The sequence below is a fragment of the Lepidochelys kempii genome, chromosome 2, assembly GCF_965140265.1.
Source record: "Lepidochelys kempii isolate rLepKem1 chromosome 2, rLepKem1.hap2, whole genome shotgun sequence".
NCBI lineage: Eukaryota > Metazoa > Chordata > Testudines > Cheloniidae > Lepidochelys > Lepidochelys kempii.
The window spans coordinates 228,376,361-228,395,175 of NC_133257.1; the positions used below are offsets into that span (position 1 = coordinate 228,376,361).

The 18,815-nt window shown below is 42.9% G+C and overlaps 1 protein-coding gene across 11 annotated transcripts in view; it reads left to right on the forward strand.

Moving 5' to 3' along the window:
• Positions 1-15,759: 15,759 nt before the first annotated feature.
• Positions 15,760-18,815, forward strand: part of RPP38 (ribonuclease P/MRP subunit p38) — a 34,428-nt gene continuing 31,372 nt past the window's right edge. For 4 of the 11 annotated variants that reach the window (XR_012157570.1, XR_012157571.1, XR_012157572.1 and 1 more), the window contains exons 1-3: positions 15,762-15,983; positions 17,430-17,512; positions 18,308-18,421. Coding sequence is in view for 6 of the 11 variants with exons in the window: in XM_073334101.1 (XP_073190202.1) it covers positions 18,404-18,421 (18 nt within the window). In the remaining 5 variants the exon portion in view is untranslated. Of the gene's footprint in view, positions 15,984-17,429; positions 17,513-18,307; positions 18,422-18,815 lie in introns of all 11 variants that reach the window. The other 7 variants (XR_012157569.1, XM_073334098.1, XM_073334095.1 and 4 more) reach the window with 6 other exon arrangements.

Genomic DNA, 18,815 nt, shown 5'->3' on the forward strand with positions numbered 1-18,815 from the left:
CAGGTGGATTTTGTGGGGCCACTGCCCACCATACCAAGAAAGAACAGATTTTTATTTGTAGTGGTGGACACCTTCAGTAAAGGGCGGAGGCGTTTCCCACCAAAAAGCCATGCAGCTGCTAAAATGCTGATGATGGAAGTATTTCCCAAATGAGGACTACCACATAGTACTGATTTTGACAATGGACCTGCATTCACTGGGGAAGTGTACCGGAACATAGGTATGTGGGCTGGTATCCCATTACTATTGTATATTCCATACCACCCTCAAGCTGGAGGTCAAGTGGAAAGAATGAATAACTCTCTTAAAATTGAATTATCCAAGGTGTGCAGTGAGCTGGGAACAAAGTGGGACATGGTACTCCCATGGGTTCTTATGAGGATCTCGAGACGTCCAAACTGCATGACAGGATTAGTCCTTATGGGGTGCTCTTTGGGAGACCCATGGCTGGCTGGGAAAACTTGCTGTATCCCCAGTTTGGGAGACTATAACAGCACTGATAACAACAATCTGAATGAACAGTCTTAAACACTGGTTGGGTACAGTCCAAGAAGCAGCTGCAGCACAACAAGCTGCAAAACAGCAAAAAATGAAACAAGCATTTGACAAAAACAGTGATATTAAGCAGTGGCAAACTGGAAGCCAAGTAACCAGCATCTAAAAAAAATTTCCAAAGGTGGAATGGCAAGGTCCATGGCCAAACATAAACAAGCTGGGACCCTCATTATATCCGGTTAAAATAAAAGATTGAAATGGTCAAAACATGCCATGCAGTTAAAGGAATATAAGGGTTAAACTGTATACTACATGTTCTGTGCTTCTTTACAAATTAAGTGTAAAAATAACTGGTTAAGGTAAGCACAATGGATAATTTCAAATGAATGATGGAGGTTTACTTAAACTTAAATCTCCGCGCCATATCCACACCTCGGATATTGATTCATATTGCCTGGAGTCAATTAAAAAGATCTGAGGTGTCTAAACCTTACCCCATAAGACAATTGAGTGCAAAGGGACAAATTGAGTGGGGCAGAGGTAATGTAATCACCATCTGGTGGAACGACAGACACACCTCGATATGGAAATTGTACTAAGAAGGAAAGCAGTCTATTTGGCTGTTGGGTCCAGGAATCGGATGAATGAATACAACACCCACTCTTCCCCTATGCACAAAATGTCTGTTTTTTAAGTCCCTGAATGACCAGAAGATTCTGGCTATACTGGACTGGAATTATTGCCCAGAAGATGGTGTGACAAAGAAACCCAAAAATAAAAGCAGGCTAAAAGGTATATTATACATAATACTATTGCTGCCTGGAAAAAAAGAAGAAGCAATTGTTGATGTATATTTTCACAGGTTATGATGCCATCCCGGATATGCAGACTGTTGAGTGTAGTGGTAATGATCCAAAAAAACAAAAGGACTGTCAAATACCAAAAAGATAAACCAAACACATTTCGTAACCAAAAATGTGTGGACGGAGATTCCAAACAACTCTACTGCACTGGCTGTGGCGAGCCAAATCCATCCTGCTGGAACTGTTTTGAAATTGGTCTGTGAAGCAGAAGGAAAACAACAAGCAAAACACATCCTTAAAGAATCAACTGTAGCCATACTGTTGGCCTGGGCATGGAGTATCAAAGGCACAACCCAGATACAGCATATTCCCACAAGACACATTAGTAAAGTCAAACGAAGAATTGAAAAGGAATTGACTTTAACCAAGGGACAGTATGCTTGTTGTTGGAAGGTGAATGAGGAGGTTAATTGTAAACAACTCATTACCCTTACCATATCCCCTAACACCAGTTCTAGTAATAGACCTGAGAGGGGCATCCATGGACCATGAACCCACACAGATTAAGAAACGAAAAACAGAAACACCAAAAAGAACACAAGTTTTATTAACCACACAACAAATAATGGAACATCACTTAGTGGCCCTGATAGGAGATAATCTGGCTTTACCATGTAATATTCAATAATACCCAAAGGGAAGAGCGAGGGTATGAATTGATTGATTTAGAGCAACTGACAGTAATTAGTTTTAGCAAAGGAATTGTTAAAACACATAGGGTATGGTCAAATAGAGCCACCTTTGTTAATTTGGAGGATAGTTGGAGTGCCTCCATTAATATAAAGAACATTCAGCTAGAAGACAAAGGTACATACACAGGAACTTGGAAAATGGCCTCAAATATTAGGAAATGCCTTTATCATGGACAGGTGAAGAAGCCTGTCCAACTCCAACACCACCCCATCCCCATCCCCATCCACTCTGTTCACCACAGACATTCCGCACCAATGGAATGTCCAACTCTAGAACCTTGGCCTGCAACAGGAAACTTCCTGCACCATACCACAGAGTATATGGTAGAAAGTGTGGGATAAATGTATGTGATACTAAAACTAAATTTTGCTAGTATAACCCTGCCAATACAATGCCCCCAACAATACAAAGACTGGTTCAATTCAGAAATTGAAATGCAATTGCATTTTTGGGAGGGTTTTCAAAATCCCCTACTAAAACAGCAAAGACAGAAAAAAAAAAAAGAGGTCTTATGGGAACTGTATTGGGAGGCTCAGGCCTTGGCATGTCCATCTGGAATTCAGCAGATATCAAAAATCTCAATCTAAAAATAAACAGCATCATTAATGGAATAGGCAAGGCAGTCAGAACAGGAGAAGGCATTAGCAGCCTATTGCAAAATCAACATGCAATTACCATTGATGACATACATTCAATTGCTCTAGGGTTCAGTCACCTAAATTGTACTATCCTGTCAATTATTAACAGCATAAAAAATTACGTTTCACTGACAGTTGCCTGTGTGGCCTATTGTGATAGAGTAATTGAAATCATCAAGCAAAGCTTATTACAATTAAAGTTACAAGATTGGCCACGAATACTGGACCGCACAGCCATTTAAAACAAATACAGGAGCAAGGAGTAAATAATATTGCGCCAGTGTTTTTACAATTTGCTAAATTTGCTAAGGTTTGAAGTTTGCATCATAACTACAGTAAAAAGCCTTCATATCATAATGGCCATCCCAAGGTGGATGCAAAATCCAGTCGAAGTGTACTATGCCAGCTATGTGGGAACTTTGGTAAATGATACTTATTTACAGCACTATCCTACTGTGCACCTAATAACTGAAACTGGCTTAAAAGTTAATCAGCCTTGTTGTACAAAACATAATGAATGGTGGCTGTGTGAATGCTAAGCTACAACTGATAGCAACAACACAAAAAGAGGCTGGGCCAAACTGGTACCAAAAAAATTAGTCAATGATGTAGCATGTGCTCTGAGATATTCCAATTTTTCTGCACATGGAAACATTTGTCCTGGAATCAATGTAGGATTTTGTGTGCAAGTCACTAGCACAGTCCAAATCGAAACCCATTGTGATATGTTGGATCACAGAACCCCCCTGGGAGCTGCCACCTGATGTGCCAAGAGTACTTCTGCTCTTGCTTTCCCGCCTTGTCAGCTTAGGACTTCAGTGCTGACTGGTTTGAGCCAGACCCGCTAGCCTGATGCAAACCCAGACCCAGGTCTGAACCACATCCCCTAACAGCTGTAGGCTTAACTGAAAGCAGCTTACAGAAGTATTGTATAAAGGTTATACAGGGTAAACTGATAAATTGTTTGCCCTCTGTAACACTAATACAGAGATATGCACAGCTGTTTGCACCCCCCAAATATTAATACATACTCTGGGTTAATTAATAAGTTAAAAGTGATTTTATTAAATACAGAAAATAGGATTTAAGTGGTTCCAAGTAGTATCAGACAGAACAAAGTGAATTACCAAGCAAAATAAAATAAAACCCGCAAGTCTATGTCTAATAACACTGAATACAGACAAAACCTCACCAGTTCCAGTAAGCTTCCTTTTACTGAGAAGGAAGTCTAGTCTGGGTCCAGCAATCACTCACATCCCCTGTAGTTACTGTCTTTTGTTCCAGTTTCTTTCAGATATCCCTGGGGGTGGAAAGGCTACCTCCTTAGCCAGCTGAAGACAAAATGGAGGGGTCTCCCATGAGCTTAAATAGACTTTCTCTTGTGGGTGGAGACCCCCTCCTCTCGCCTATGCAAAGTCCAGCTCCAAGATGGAGTTCTGGAGTCCCCTGGGCAAGTCACATGTCCATGCATGACTCACAGTTTTTACAGGCAGAAGCCATTGCCCACATGGTATCCTGACTGTCTCCAGGAATACTTCTTATGTGAATTGGAGCATTCCAAGATGCATTGTTCCTTAAGTGCTTCTTGATTGGGTACTTAACTTTGCAAATTCCTTTCTCCAGGAACTGACCAAATGCTCTACTAAGGTTATTTAGAAATCAAGCCAGTACACGCCAATATTCATAATTTTGAATACAAAAATGATATATGCATACAAATAGGATGAATAGATTCAGTAGATCATAACCTTTACATAGATATGTTACATGGCATATGTAGCATAGAACATATTCCAGTTATGTCATATATTCATAAGCATATTTCCATAAAGCCTTACGGGAGGCACAGTCACACCCATGTCTTTTGGCCAACAAGTAGTGTCAGCACTGTCGCTGAAATTATTACTCTTCCTGGCAACCTACAAGATTTATTTTGATTGAATTGTTTCCCCCAGTGGAGAAATTACAATTGAACATACATAAGCTGGTGGCAAAAACTAAGGAAGTCTTAATACCCACAGCTCATTTTATCGAACAACAAATAAAGAAGCAGAAAGTGTGCGAAGAGAGCTAAAAACACCTTGGTGGCCAATCCCAGAGAATGTTACTCTACACCCAAACGCTTAGTGTAATACTAATGGGAATACAAGCCATAACAGTAATTGCACTAATGGGAATGTGTTGCTACATGCAACATCAAATTAAAAAAAAAAGCCAAATTAGAACACTGGGTTCAGAAAGGAATGGAACTAGCTAGCAACACTGCCACAGTAATGAATAGGAGGACTTGTGGCACCTTAGAGACTAACCAATTTATTTGAGCATGAGCTTTCGTGAGCTGCTGTAGATCACGAAAGCTCATGCTCAAATAAATTGGTTAGTCTCTAAGGTGCCACAAGTACTCCTTTTCTTTTTGCGAATACAGACTAACACGGCTGTTACTCTGAAACAGTAATGAATACTCACTATAAGGAATAATCAAATGCTTATTTATGTTTTAAAAGCAAATGTTTGTACTTATACAGTTTGTAAGGACTGTTGAGCATCTGTATACTTGAATGCTCTGTGCAAACTAAGGGACAAATGGGGCATGAATGTGTGGATGGAAAAGTAAGGGGGCACACAACAGTGTTTAGCTCACTGGACAATCTTCAGTCCATGCATTATGCTTTTCCAGGACGGTGGGTAAACATCCTCCCCATAAAAAGACAAAAAGGGGGGGGGGGGGAAATGTAGTAGGAAGAAAGCCTGAGACTTAAGCCCTTGTATCAGAGGTCTGGTATGAGGCAGGACCTGCTCCCAGAATCTGGCAAGAACAGGGCTGATATTGCAGAAATACACATTCCTAAGAAGTGCTAAGCACAGAGTACTCACGCAAACACATCCAGATATCAAGTGGTTCCAGAATATCCCGATATCAAGAATGGTACAAAAATATTCACCAAAGATAATCAGAACATACTGACCCCTCCTAAAAGATAAGGTTAGGATAACAGTACATAATAAAGATGATTTAATTGAACCAACGTGTACAAGGTGACGGGTAATAACTAGCCACTGTCAGAGACAGTAGGTAACTTGTTTGTATCGGTATAAAGATGCATCTCAGAGGGAGTATCTTTGTCCAGCTGAGGGGGGAATGGAAAGTCCCACCATTCACTGAGCTGCGCCAATGTCTTAGTATCCTCGCAGAGTCTGTCAGGTGCTATTACCGTGCTTTGTCGACAATAAACCTGGTCCGGTGCCTTCGTACTTTAACGGATCTTGTGATCATTGGGCGGTTTGCTCGAGGTGTGTTGTGCTGGCTGCCTGCGCAGAGCTGGGGTAGCACACAGGGAGAACATGAACACACACACACCGAACATCTAATAACACTGAGAACTGAATAAATCAGATCTCCTGCAAGCACCTTCAATGCTGACTGATCACTGAACACTGCATGGTACAAAGAGTAAAAAGAAATTAAGAAAATACCCTGAGTGGAAGAATGGAACAGTTGAAAGCTCCACCAGAGCTGAAACTCTCTGGGAATGTGGAAGACAACTGGAGGAAGTTTAGAGACTGCTTCACTCTGTATCTTTAAGTAATGGGTGTGAGCAAAATAGAAACATTTAGCAGGTTGCCTTGTTTTTGACAGTGGCTGGTTCTGAAGCACCTGAAGTCCTTTAATAGTTTTCAGTTAACTCAGGCAGAGCCTCTAACTATAAAACTGTAGTACAGAAATGTGAAGAATACTGCACTATACATGAGAATGAGACACATGAAAGATGTTTATAATTCCAGGGTACAAAAGGAAGGTACAAGTTTCTGACTGATCTGAAGCTGGAGAGCCAATCTTGAGATATTAGGGGGGCTAAGAGTCTCTAATAAGAGACCAGATTAATGGAATCTGGAACAAAATACTCAGAGCAAGACTAATGGAAGATCCAGAATTAACCCTTGACAAAGCATTTAGAATTTGCCAGGCAATGGAAGCAAGTCACCCAGTCCAGAATGAAGCTTATGGAGGGTGGACACTGTAACATGATTGGTTTCAGAGTAGCAGCCGTGTTAGTCTGTATCCGCAAAAAGAAAAGGAGTACTAGTGGCACCTTAGAGACTAACAAATTTATCTGAGCATAAGCTTTCGTGAGCTACAGCTCACTTCATTGGATGCATTCAGTGGAAAATACAGTGGGGAGATTTATATACACAGAGAACATGAAACAATGGGTGTTTACATACACACTGTAATGAGAGTGATCAGGTAAGGTGAGCTATTACCAGCAGGAGAGCGGGGGGGGGGGGGTGTGGAGGGGAGGAGGGGGAAGAAATGCTTTTGTAGTGATAATCAAGGTGGGCCATTTCCAGCAGTTGATAAGAACGTCTGAGGAACAGCGCGGGGGGGTGGGGGAGGGAATAAACATGGGGAAATAGTTTTACTTTGTGTAATGACCCATCCACTCCCAGTCTTTATTCAAGCCTAAGTTAATTGTATCCAGTTTGCAAGTTAATTCCAATTCAGCAGTCTCTCATTGGAGTCTGTTTTTGAAGTTTTTTGTTGAAGAATTGCCACTTTTAGGTCTGTAATCGAGTGACCAAAGAGATTGAAGTGTTCTCCGACTGGTTTTTGAATGTTATAATTCTTGACGTCTGATTTGTGACCATTTATTCTTTTATGTAGAAACTGTCCAGTTTGGCCAATGTACATGGCAGAGGGGCATTGCTGGCACATGATGGCATATATCACATTGGTAGATGTGCAGGTGAACGAGCCTCTGATAAAAGAAAAGGAGTACTTGTGGCACCTTAGAGACTAACAAACAAATTTATTCGAGCATAAGCTTTCGTGAGCTACAGCTCACTTCATCGGATGCTCACGAAAGCTTATGCTCGAATAAATTTGTTTGTTAGTCTCTAAGGTGCCACAAGTACTCCTTTTCTTTTTGCAAATACAGACGAACACAGCTGTTACTCTGGAGCCTCTGATAGTGTGGCTGATGTGATTAGGCCCTATGATGGTGTCTCCTGAATAGATATGTGGACACAGTTGGCAATGGGCTTTGTTGCAAGGATAGGTTCCTGGGTTAGTGGTTCTGTTGTGTGGTTGCTGGTGAGTATTTGCTTCATGTTGGGGGGTGTCTGTAAGCAAGGACCTGTCTCCCAAGATCTGTGAGAGTGATGGGTCGTCCTTCAGGATAGGTTGTAGATCCTTGATGATGCGTTGGAGAGCTTTTAGTTGGGGGCTGAAGGTGATGGCTAGTGGCGTTCTGTTATTTTCTTTGTTGGGCCTGTCCTGTAGTAGGTAACTTCTGGGTACTCTTCTGGCTCTGTCAATCTGTTTCTTCACTTCAGCAGGTGGGTACTGTAGTTGTAAGAACGCTTGATAGAGATCTTGTAGGTGTTTGTCTCTGTCTGAGGGGTTGGAGCAAATGCGGTTGTATTGTAGAGCTTGGCTGTAGACAATGGATCGTGTGGTGTGGTCTGGATGAAAGCTGGAGACATGTAGGTAGGAATAGCGGTCAGTAGGTTTCCGGTATAGGGTGGTGTTTATGTGACCATCGCATATTAGCACCGTAGTGTCCAGGAAGTGGATCTCTTGTGTGAACTGATCCAGGCTGAGGTTGATGGTGGGATGGAAATTGTTGAAATCATGGTGGAATTCCTCAAGGGCTTCTTTTCCATGGGTCCAGATGACGAAGATGTCATCAATGTAGCGCAAGTAGAGTAGGGGCATGAGGGGATGAGAGCTGAGGAAGCATTGTTCTAAGTCAGCCATAAAAATGTTGGCATACTGTGGAGCCATGCGGGTACCCATAGCAGTGCCGCTGATTTGAAGGTATACATTGTCCCCAAATGTGAAATAGTTATGGGTGAGGACAAAGTCACAAAGTTCAGCCACCAGGTTTGCTGTGACATTAATGGGGATACTGTTCCTGACAGCTTGTAGTCCATCTTTGTGTGGAATGTTGGCGTAGAGGGCTTCTGCATCCATAGTGGCTAGGATGGTGTTTTCAGGAAGATCACCGATGGATTGTAGTTTTCTCAGGAAGTCAGTGGTGTCTCGAAAATAGCTGGGAGTGCTGGTAGCATAGGGCCTGAGGAGGGAGACTACATAGCCAGACAATCCTGCTGTCAGGGTGCCAATGCCTGAGATGATGGGGCATCCAGGATTTCCAGGTAGCAGATAGAATACCCCTGGTTGGAGTTCAGGGGTGTGTCTGTGCAGATTTGTTCTTGTGCTTTTTCAGGGAGTTTCTTGAGCAAATGGTTTAGCTTCTGTCGATAACCCTCAGTGGGATCAGAGGGTAATGGCTTGTAGAAAGTGGTGTTGGAGAGCTGCCTTGCAGCCTCTTGTTCATATTCCAACCTATTCATGGTGACGACAGCACCTCCTTTGTCAGCCTTTTTGATTATGATGTCAGAGTTGTTTCTGAGGCTGTGGATGGCATTGTGGATGGCATTGTGTTCTGCAAGGCTGAGTTTATGGGGCAAGTGATGTTACTTTTCCACAATTTCAGCCCGTGCACATCGGTGGAAGCACTCTATGTAGAAGTCCAGTCTGTTTATTCCCACCCCCGCCCCCATTGTTCCTCAGACTTTCTTGTCAACTGCTGGAAATGCCCCCCCCCCCCCGGTATCAGTTCCATTGGGACTTCATCTTCTCCTGACTGCGTTGGGGGCTCTGCCTGTCTCCAGCATTCCAGACCCTCAGCTTCCACCACCACCTGGGAACCCCAACCGGTTCAAGCTTCTCAGAGTGGTGAGAAGCCAACTCTCTCTCTCTGTTTTTTTCCCCCTACTCTAGGTATAAACTTTTTAACTCTGACTTGTGTGATCGGGTATAGTTTTCTAAACCTGACTTTTGTAACCAAATTTAAGCTAGATTTAATATTGTAACTGTTTGTTATTACCTGGCAATAAATAACTTTTATGGTTAGGCTGGTTGCCTCCCTCCCTTTTTTGTGTTTTTGCCTCCTCTTACCTATGGGGTTTCCTCGTCCTGTGGGGTTTGCTCGTCAAGTGGGTTACTACCAGAACAATTGTAACATGAAAGTGGGGATAGGGACGTGCTGAACCTGTGGCATAGGAGGGTGGCAGCTCGGAAGTGCAGTTCGACTCAGCCTGCTGAGTCCAGGGACCTATAAGGGGTCAGCTTGGGAGTGCTGATTGACCTGTCCATTCAGACGCGCTCTGTCAACGTGTGCGTGTGTGTGTGTTCATCTGATTCCGGGGCTGGAGGAACCCAACCCTGGGGCACCTACGTCCTACAGGATAGCTCCATTGAGAGGGAACTTGCAGAAGGGAGAAGCAGAGCTCCGTATGAAAACACAAGTGACACAAGCAGTTCATTGATAGAATTACAGCACCCCGCCCCTCAGAACAGTAACCCTAACAAGTGAGCATACCCCAAAGTAACAGGTAAATCTGGTAACATGCCTATGATCATGGTGATACTGAAATGTGTACATTATAAGGTTTCTTTATTTCAGATTCTTCAGAATTGTAGAAAACTATTTTCTCCAAAAGCGCTGTACTAGGCAAAAAATTAACTTTACTACAAATCATTATGGCAGGTAAGGAGAGGGTTTCCATATCTGTTCTGTTGTTTTCTGAACACATCATCTTCAAGCACCCCTGCTGGTGGGTTTTGATATTGTAGGTGATTATCTCAAACGACATTTGATCTGCATCGATCTACTACAGCCAGATTTTGTAAACCACAAATACATCAAAATTATGCACATAGCTCCAATTTACTTATGTCTCTCTTGTGATTGGCCTATGAATAGAACATAAGAATATAAGAACAGCCATACTGGGTCAGACCTAAGGTCCATCAAGCCCAGTATCCTATCCTTTGACAGTGGCCAATGGCCGGTGCCCCAAAGGGAATGAACAGACAGGTTATCATCAAGTGATCCATGTCCTGTCACCCAATCCCAGCTTCTGGCAAACAGAGGTTAGGGACACCATTCCTGCCCATCCTGGCTAATAGCCATTGATGAACCTCTTGTTGATTTTGGCTTACCCTGTTTATATGTCTGCAATGTATATGTCACAGCTACTAACTGAAATGTGATTATTATATATTAATATAATATATATTATTGAAACTACATGTTTGCACTTACATAACTGTTTTTTTCTGTGAACAATACTCAGGGAAATCTTTTGAGGAAAAAATTGCAAAATGTTTTTCCATATATGAAGAGTAACACATATCCCGAAGGAATGAATAAAGCAGGCAGACTGAACCTGCATCGATTTAATGTCAACTTTTCTTTGGAAGGCAAGGAATATTTTTTTTTCATATAATACAGATACATTACACTGGAATCTTCAGTATATAAATGATGGTCCGAATGTCCCAACACTGGAGTGTTAACCTTACCTTCAATGGGACCGGGATTAGGATCACTGGTTTTATTCAAATTTTCCAGAAAAATCTCCTTTGCTACCTATGTAGGTGGTGCAACAAACAAATTTGTCAGTTATATGAGAAATGAGTATAAATTATAAATGTTACCAAAAACCCCTATAATTTTGCTTCGTTTCTCAAGTAGGTTATCCAGGGTATCCTGCGAGCAGCAACAACAATCACTATATGTTCACTGAGCAATGATTTCTACTTTTGTTTAAAAAAAAAATCAACATCTAGTTCTAACCATACACTGAAATTCCCCCCCTTGTACTCAAGACATTCTGACCCTTACAGTATACAGATAACTTTGATATGCTTATGCCTTATAATTAATCAATGGCTTGGAAAGTAACTGGTAATACCTTAAGTGCAACATTTGATTTCATCATCACGTTTCCCTCAGTGCCATCAACATTAGGTACTGAAAGCAGATCAGAGTAAAACATTGAAATGGAAATTGCTGTGGGTGACACTGAAAAAAAATCACCCTCAGAAGAGATTGGAAAAATGGGTGGTGATGTATCTCACAAGTCTCATGACAGCACAGTGATAAACATGGAGCTCACAGCAATGGAAGAAGAGGAGTGCATAGAAGAAGAAGTTGAAAGCAATGATCCAAGTGATGTTGATGACATGCTTATGGAGGATGGGGAAGACAAAGAATGGTTTCCGAAAGGTAAGTGCTTATCACACCTTGTTTCAAAAAACCAAAACGAAACAGTTTGTTAACATACTTCCATTTTTGAAATGTTAAAGGTTTCATGTAAAAAGTGGCAGCATTCACAACAGTAAAACAGAGAAAAAGGAAACTGTATTACCATGCATGTAATATGTGTTACTTTTTTTTCCTAGTCAAATTTGCAATGACTCCCAAGCACAAAAAGAGACTGGAGGCTAAAGTGAGAAAAATCGAATTGTATGGCTCTTTATTTCGTCGCCTAAAACCAAGAGGATGGCTGAGTGATGAGGTGCATTTAAGTAGCAGTAAACATGGATGGTGACTGGATTGATTCATCAAATATTATTTAAATTGTACCCATTCTTTCATCATGTGTTGTAGGTTATTGATGAGTATTTGAGCTGTGTGGTCAAGAAAGCAGGTGGAAAGATAGGCCACTTATTATGATGGTACATGAAAGTATCAATTATATCAGTAAGTAAACCATCCGATGAATATGTGGTACAACATATTGAAGTCCGAATAGCCTTGAAATGTCAATATAAACCTGTAATTGCAACATTTCACTGTATTTGCTGCTGCCAAACATGTATTGAAACATATTTTGAGGTGTATAACTGACACAATCCTTGACATGTTGAGGGCCACATTAGTTTTGCTATATAGCTCAGTGGAGCCATGACTTAAACACAAGTATGTGCACAGGTTAGTCAGTTTTTAAAGCAAGAAAGACAGAGCACATGAACTCTTAAAAAAAACCATAAAGGTGTGTAATCCATCTTACAGATCTTATTTGTAACACTAAGGATCCCTTTTATGTATGTATATATGAAGTGCATTGTGTTTTTTATGTGCCAGAATGATTAATCCATTAAAAACTTGCTTGACTGTGAACACATACAAGCGGTCTTGTCGGCAGTTTCCACTGTCATTCTGGCAGACAGAGCAACACAAACGAAAGTGAAGAAGGTAAATGCTAACAAGCTTTCATACCCAACATGGGCAAAGCACATTTTCATTCAGTCAGTTAAACACAGTGTGAAACAGCAAATACAATGCTATGTTCGGTGGGAAAGGAATAATATTTACCATGTAATGACATTGCGAAATACGGTATAATCTGTGTTGCATGGTTTGCTTCACTGGCAACTATAACTGCATTTCTACATTTTTTTCCTGATGAACACAGTGTAGATTTCTGCAATGTGATATATTATTGCTTCCTTACAATGTACCAGGTCATTGGGCTATTGTGGTAAGATGTTTTCAATTGTACTTTGGGATTGTGGGCACTAAATGTGGCATTACATAACAGTTTCAAACACAGCTGTATAGCAGTGATATAATTTCCTGTATTGTGGGTTTTCAGTAAGTTCAATGCACAGAAAGGGAAATGGAATTTTAATGTAACTCTTGACATTTTGAGGACTGGGTTTTAAAAAATAAAATGCTAGTGTGAAGACTATTATGTTGTTAATTTAAATTTGAAGAATATAGTCTAGTGATTTGATCAAGGAATTCACAATATGCTTTTCTCTTGTGTTAGTGAGACATTACAAATTAAGGGAATGTTTTGAGAAATCATATAAAATTGTTGAAATCATCATATTACCAATAATATTTGTATATATATTTACTCTTGCAGATAGCATTGATGGATACAAAAGAATTGTTAATAATTGACCCTTGTGTTGTGAGATGACATATGAAAGAAAATTCCTGAGGAACTGGAGGTGATTTTTTAGATACTTATTTTTCCAGTTTACATGTAGTGTTACTGTGAAACTATATTCAATAGATGTAACAATAATGAGGCAAATACATTCCTGATTGCTACCAAGAAAAATGGAAACAGCATGTACTTGTACTGACTATACTTACTAATGGACATTGAGTGAACTTGTGTGATTTGAGCATGGCTAAGTACTTCATAGAATGTGGACACAAAACAGCAAGATGTAGCATGAGTGAGAAGGTGTTATTAGCAACACAGGACAGCAAATCAGGTGATATCTAGCAGAAGAATGAGACAATAATATCAAACCAAGTGTATATATATGAGCACTAAGTCGTTGCAACCATTAATTAAATAGAGAAGGAAAGGATTACTAAACATGCTCAGAAACTGTAAGAAAAAGCAAAAACCCATTTATACAATCAGCTACTGTACTCCTTACAAATTTCATATCCTTCATCTCCCGAGTAACTGGAAAATCCGCAAAGTGTTGGAGAACTAAAATTGTTGAACATAAGAGACAAATTGATGGCCACAATTGCAGACCACTCATCTTAAAGGTACTGAATACCAAATTGTCATTATCGTTTGTTACTTATGTGTAATTATGATGTGTTTTCTGAAGAGCAGTTTGCAGAAACATATTTGCAGCATAAAGACATCAGTACTGTGGAAACCACACAAGACGCTATGACTTTGTCCCATATACTATGGGTTCATTAGGTATACGTGAAGATAACAGGAAGAGTGGAATTATGCCACATAACAAATCATAGATAGTTATCTTAATACCCCTACAGAGGGGTATGTCACAGGTTTGGTTCTGCAGTTTCCACGGTATGCATCCGATGAAGTGAGCTGTAGCTCACGAAAGCTCATGCTCAAATAAATTGGTTAGTCTCTAAGGTGCCACAAGTACTCCTTTCCTTTCTGTATGAATAACGTCTTTAAGTATAAAAAATATGTGAGTGGGGTGAATGGGTGCTATTAATAACGTAATGAGATGAAATTAGATATCTTTATATCCAGCAGCAGTAAAGTAAAAGTTTGAGAAACATAGTCTACAGTACCCAGTATAATTTAAAATATGACCCACAGAAAGAAAAAACATTTACAAACCAGTAACTGAACTGAAATAATTGACAGTAATAAATCAAGATTTCTGTTTAGAGATTTGGTCATAGCGTAATCCTCATTTGAGTACATTATATTGATTTTTCAGAGAGCGCGGAAGAGTACTGCATATACTGCAACTTTGTCACTTGTGCAAAAAAGTGAAGATTGCATGACGGCATGAAACACAGAATTGTATCAGAACCACACACCATATGTTGGAGCAGATAAGCAAGCAGAATATGCTTGTGTGTAGTAAAAAGAACTGAAGTCACAGCCCAACATCTAGCCAGTTGAATACAGATCCAATGCAATAACCTGCCTAAGGATCAGGATTCTTGTAATAATTCCACAGCAGAAAACATTTTCACCAATGCTGATAGTCAAATCTTAGGTAATGCTTAATGTGGAAGGAATAGCACTTTATCAGTGAATAAAAATTATGTGTAGCATTATTAATTCTGTGATTTCATTTTCTCATCTGTTACTTTTAAGAGGTGGGCACATATTCCCTGCATTCCAGATGGGACAAATGAAGAAAAAAATAACTGATGAGGAGAAAGCATAAGTGCAAAAAGTGTGCACAGTTTACAAAAAATTTACATTGTGTTATGGTTTTCAAAAATATTTTTGTTTTTCCCGGAATAACACAGCTGGAATATAAACGAGTAATCGAGACGTTAAGTTTTACTGTCCATTTCGGTACAGACAAAAAGGGGTTCATAACTCTGTATCTATACATACGTTTAGATGCTTGTTTTTGAAAACACCTCGGAACAAAAAGCAAACTGTTTCTGTTCATACGCCAGCTTAAAATAGCAAAGTGTTTGAAAGGTTTAAAAATACCTCTCTCTATCGGTGCCCAGGGGCATACAGCGTACACCACGAGCTATCAAAAAGCAGAGGGCTCACAGCACAGCCCCACCGGCAAATCGCTAGCCCCTGGAAGACCTGGAGCAGAAGATGCGAAAGGTCCAGGGGCAGCAAATCGTGACACCCCCGCCCCTCAGACGTCGCTACTCCGGGCCCGGAGGCTGCCACGGGTACCCCGGGCCCGGAAGACGTGACACGCGCTTGAGACGCGCCGAAAAGCGGAGCGAGAGGGCGAGGCCTACCGGGGCCCGGCCGCTCTTGCAGCGCCCCCCGGCGGCACGTTGCGGGCGCACCGCGGCCTGCGAGGCTCTCAGCGCCGGCAGCCGGGCGCGCCGTGGCCTGGTGGGAGGGGGCGAGTCTCGCGGCGTTGTCCCTGCCGAGAGGCCCGGCCTGCCCGCGGCGCGGTGTCGGCCAGAGGCGGCGGGGCCCTCGGAGGCTGGATCAGGCAGCGGTTGAGGCACGTGACTGGGGCCGGCGGTTTGGTCCGAGGGTGAGGAGAGGGCCCGGTGCGAGGCGGGAGGAGGAGTTGGGGTGCAGTTCTGGGTCATGACGGGGGGGGTAAAGGGTTCCCGCCCCTCTGCGGGCTAGAGGGGGCTTGGGAGGTTCTGGGTCAGGTGGGGGCGGGAGTTTGGGGCAGAGGGATTGCGGCTCAGGAGGTGGCTGGGGGGAGGGGGGGTTCTGGGTCAGGTGGGGGCGGGAGTTTGGGGGAGAGGGATTGCGGCTCAGGAGGTGGCTGGGGGGAGGGGGGGTTCTGGGTCAGGTGGGGGCGGGAGTTTGGGGGAGAGGGATTGCGGCTCAGAAGGTGGGCGGGGGGAGGGGGAGTTCTGGGTCAGGTGGGGGCGGGAGTTTGGGGGAGAGGAATTGCGGCTCAGGTGGGGGGTGGGGGGGTTCTGGGTCAGGTGGGGGCGGGAGTTTGGGGCAGAGGGATTGCGGCTCAGGAGGTGGCCGGGGGGGGGGTTCTGGGTCAGGTGGGGGCGGGAGTTTGGGGGAGAGGAATTGCGGCTCAGGTGGGGGGTGGGGGGGTTCTGGGTCAGGTGGGGGCGGGAGTTTGGGGGAGAGGGATTGCGGCTCAGAAGGTGGGCGGGGGGGGGGTTCTGGGTCAGGTGGGGGCGGGAGTTTGGGGGAGAGGGATTGCGGCTCAGAAGGTGGCCGGGGGGGGGGTTCTGGGTCAGGTGGGGGCGGGAGTTTGGGGGAGAGGGATTGCGGCTCAGGAGGTGGCTGGGGGGTGGGGGGGTTCTGGGTCAGGTGGGGGCGGGAGTTTGGGGGAGAGGGATTGCGGCTCAGAAGGTGGCTGGGGGGAGGGGGAGTTCTGGGTCAGGTGGGGGCGGGAGTTTGGGGGAGAGGAATTGCGGCTCAGGTGGGGGGTGGGGGGGTTCTGGGTCAGGTGGGGGCGGGAGTTTGGGGGAGAGGGATTGCGGCTCAGAGGGTGGCCGGGGGGGGGGTTCTGGCTCAGGTGGGGGCGGGAGTTTGGGGGAGAGGGATTGCGGCTCAGGAGGTGGCTGGGGGGGGTGGGTTCTGGGTCAGGTGGGGGCGGGAGTTTGGGGGAGAGGGATTGTGGCTCAGGAGGTGGCTGGGGGGAGGGGGAGTTCTGGGTCAGGTGGGGGCGGGAGTTTAGGGGAGAGGGATTGCGGCTCAGGAGGTGGCTGGGGGGTGGGGGGGTTCTGGGTCAGGTGGGGGCGGGAGTTTGGGGGAGAGGGATTGCGGCTCAGGAGGTGGCCGGGCGGAGGGGAGGTTCTGGGTCAGGTGGGGATAAGTTAAGATGGGTTGGGATTGGCCACCTGCTGCATGGTTCCAGGTCTGTCACTGGAGTTGGATGTTGGTCTTCGTTTCTGAATAGAGAAGTGGCAGGTTTTAAACATTAGTCCAATGGGGAGCAGATAAGCAAGGCTAAATGTTGATATTTTGTCCATAATCACAGTTTACCATTATTTCTTAGGTTTGATGTTCTGAGGTATCTACAGGGCTTCAGATATTTACCAGAACATCTACTGTTTGGACAACTAAACCTACTAGTCAGAGGTAAATATAAAAGCTATAGGTGATACGTGAGGGTCTCCACCAGATTAGTCCAGGGATATAATCCTAGTCTGTTACTCCTGGTGATTACCACTATATTCCTCCTTTAGCTATGGCAGTCATCCTATCTTCCTTTTTTTTGATCACCTTATCCAGTGAATAATTTCAGTGTCTGCCTCTTCTGCTCAGATCTTTCCAGGGCAGCAAACGTGAAAATGCATCATTACTCACAGCGTCACTGTTGTCAACAAGTTTCTTAGAAAGATCTTGCAAAACTAACTAGATACTTGCTAATTTCATTCTATTGCTGTTGCTTATAGCTTTACCTAACAGCAGAAGTGTTGAAGGTGTCTTTCAGCACATGTTATACGTGGTTCATGTTTGTGATATTACATTTGCATGCATAAGGGCTGAAAACTTATTTTAAACAATTCTACAAAAATTGAAGCCATAACCCGCACATTCCCCAGGAAAGGCTTCCCGCTCACAAGTGTATTTTTAAGCCCCATTTATGTACTCGCTTTTAAAATATTCATCTTTATAACATCTAGGATGATCTTAGGATCAGGGGCCCAATATTAAATGAGACCTGAACAAAAACAATGCACCTGTATTACATAAAATTGTGGTACAAAGTACACACAATGTAGAGAACCCATAGGAAATTTACTTTTACTATCCCTCTCCCTTAATCTGATTATTTGGGAAGGAGAGAAGAGAAATCAAATCTCATGGAGCAAAACCCCTTCCACACAATGAGATCTGAGCCTGGCTAATCTCTCTTTTCTGTCCTACTAGTTTTTGTGAACTATACTACTGCTGTCTTCTTTCTTGGTCTCTGTCCAGTATGAAGGGTATGCATATGCCATAAGGTCCCTCATTCAAAGTCTTCAGATGAAGAAAATCCAAAAGGTAATTCTCATTTTGCCCCACTCCATCATAGGCTGCCATTTCTCGTCTTAGGCTCTGCCCTTGGGAAACACATTCAGCCTCTCCAGCAGTAGCATATACTTACCTTTCTGTTTTGTAGTTGCTTCAGCCTTTAGGTTGCTCCTTTTATCTTACATCTTACAACTTAATTAGTTTTAAAAAATTATATCTTCTAAACGCCAATAAACAAGAACACCTGCTAATGTGAATTACATCACAAAAGGGGAAAGATTGAGGACTGCTAATCAAAGTAAAGATACTTCATGAATTCAAGAATATAAAATAATTTGCTACAGTTGAGATACTATAGGTTCAGAGCATTGTTCTCTTGATAGTGTTTCCAAAATAGAGATGTGCAGCAGTAAAAATTAAATGT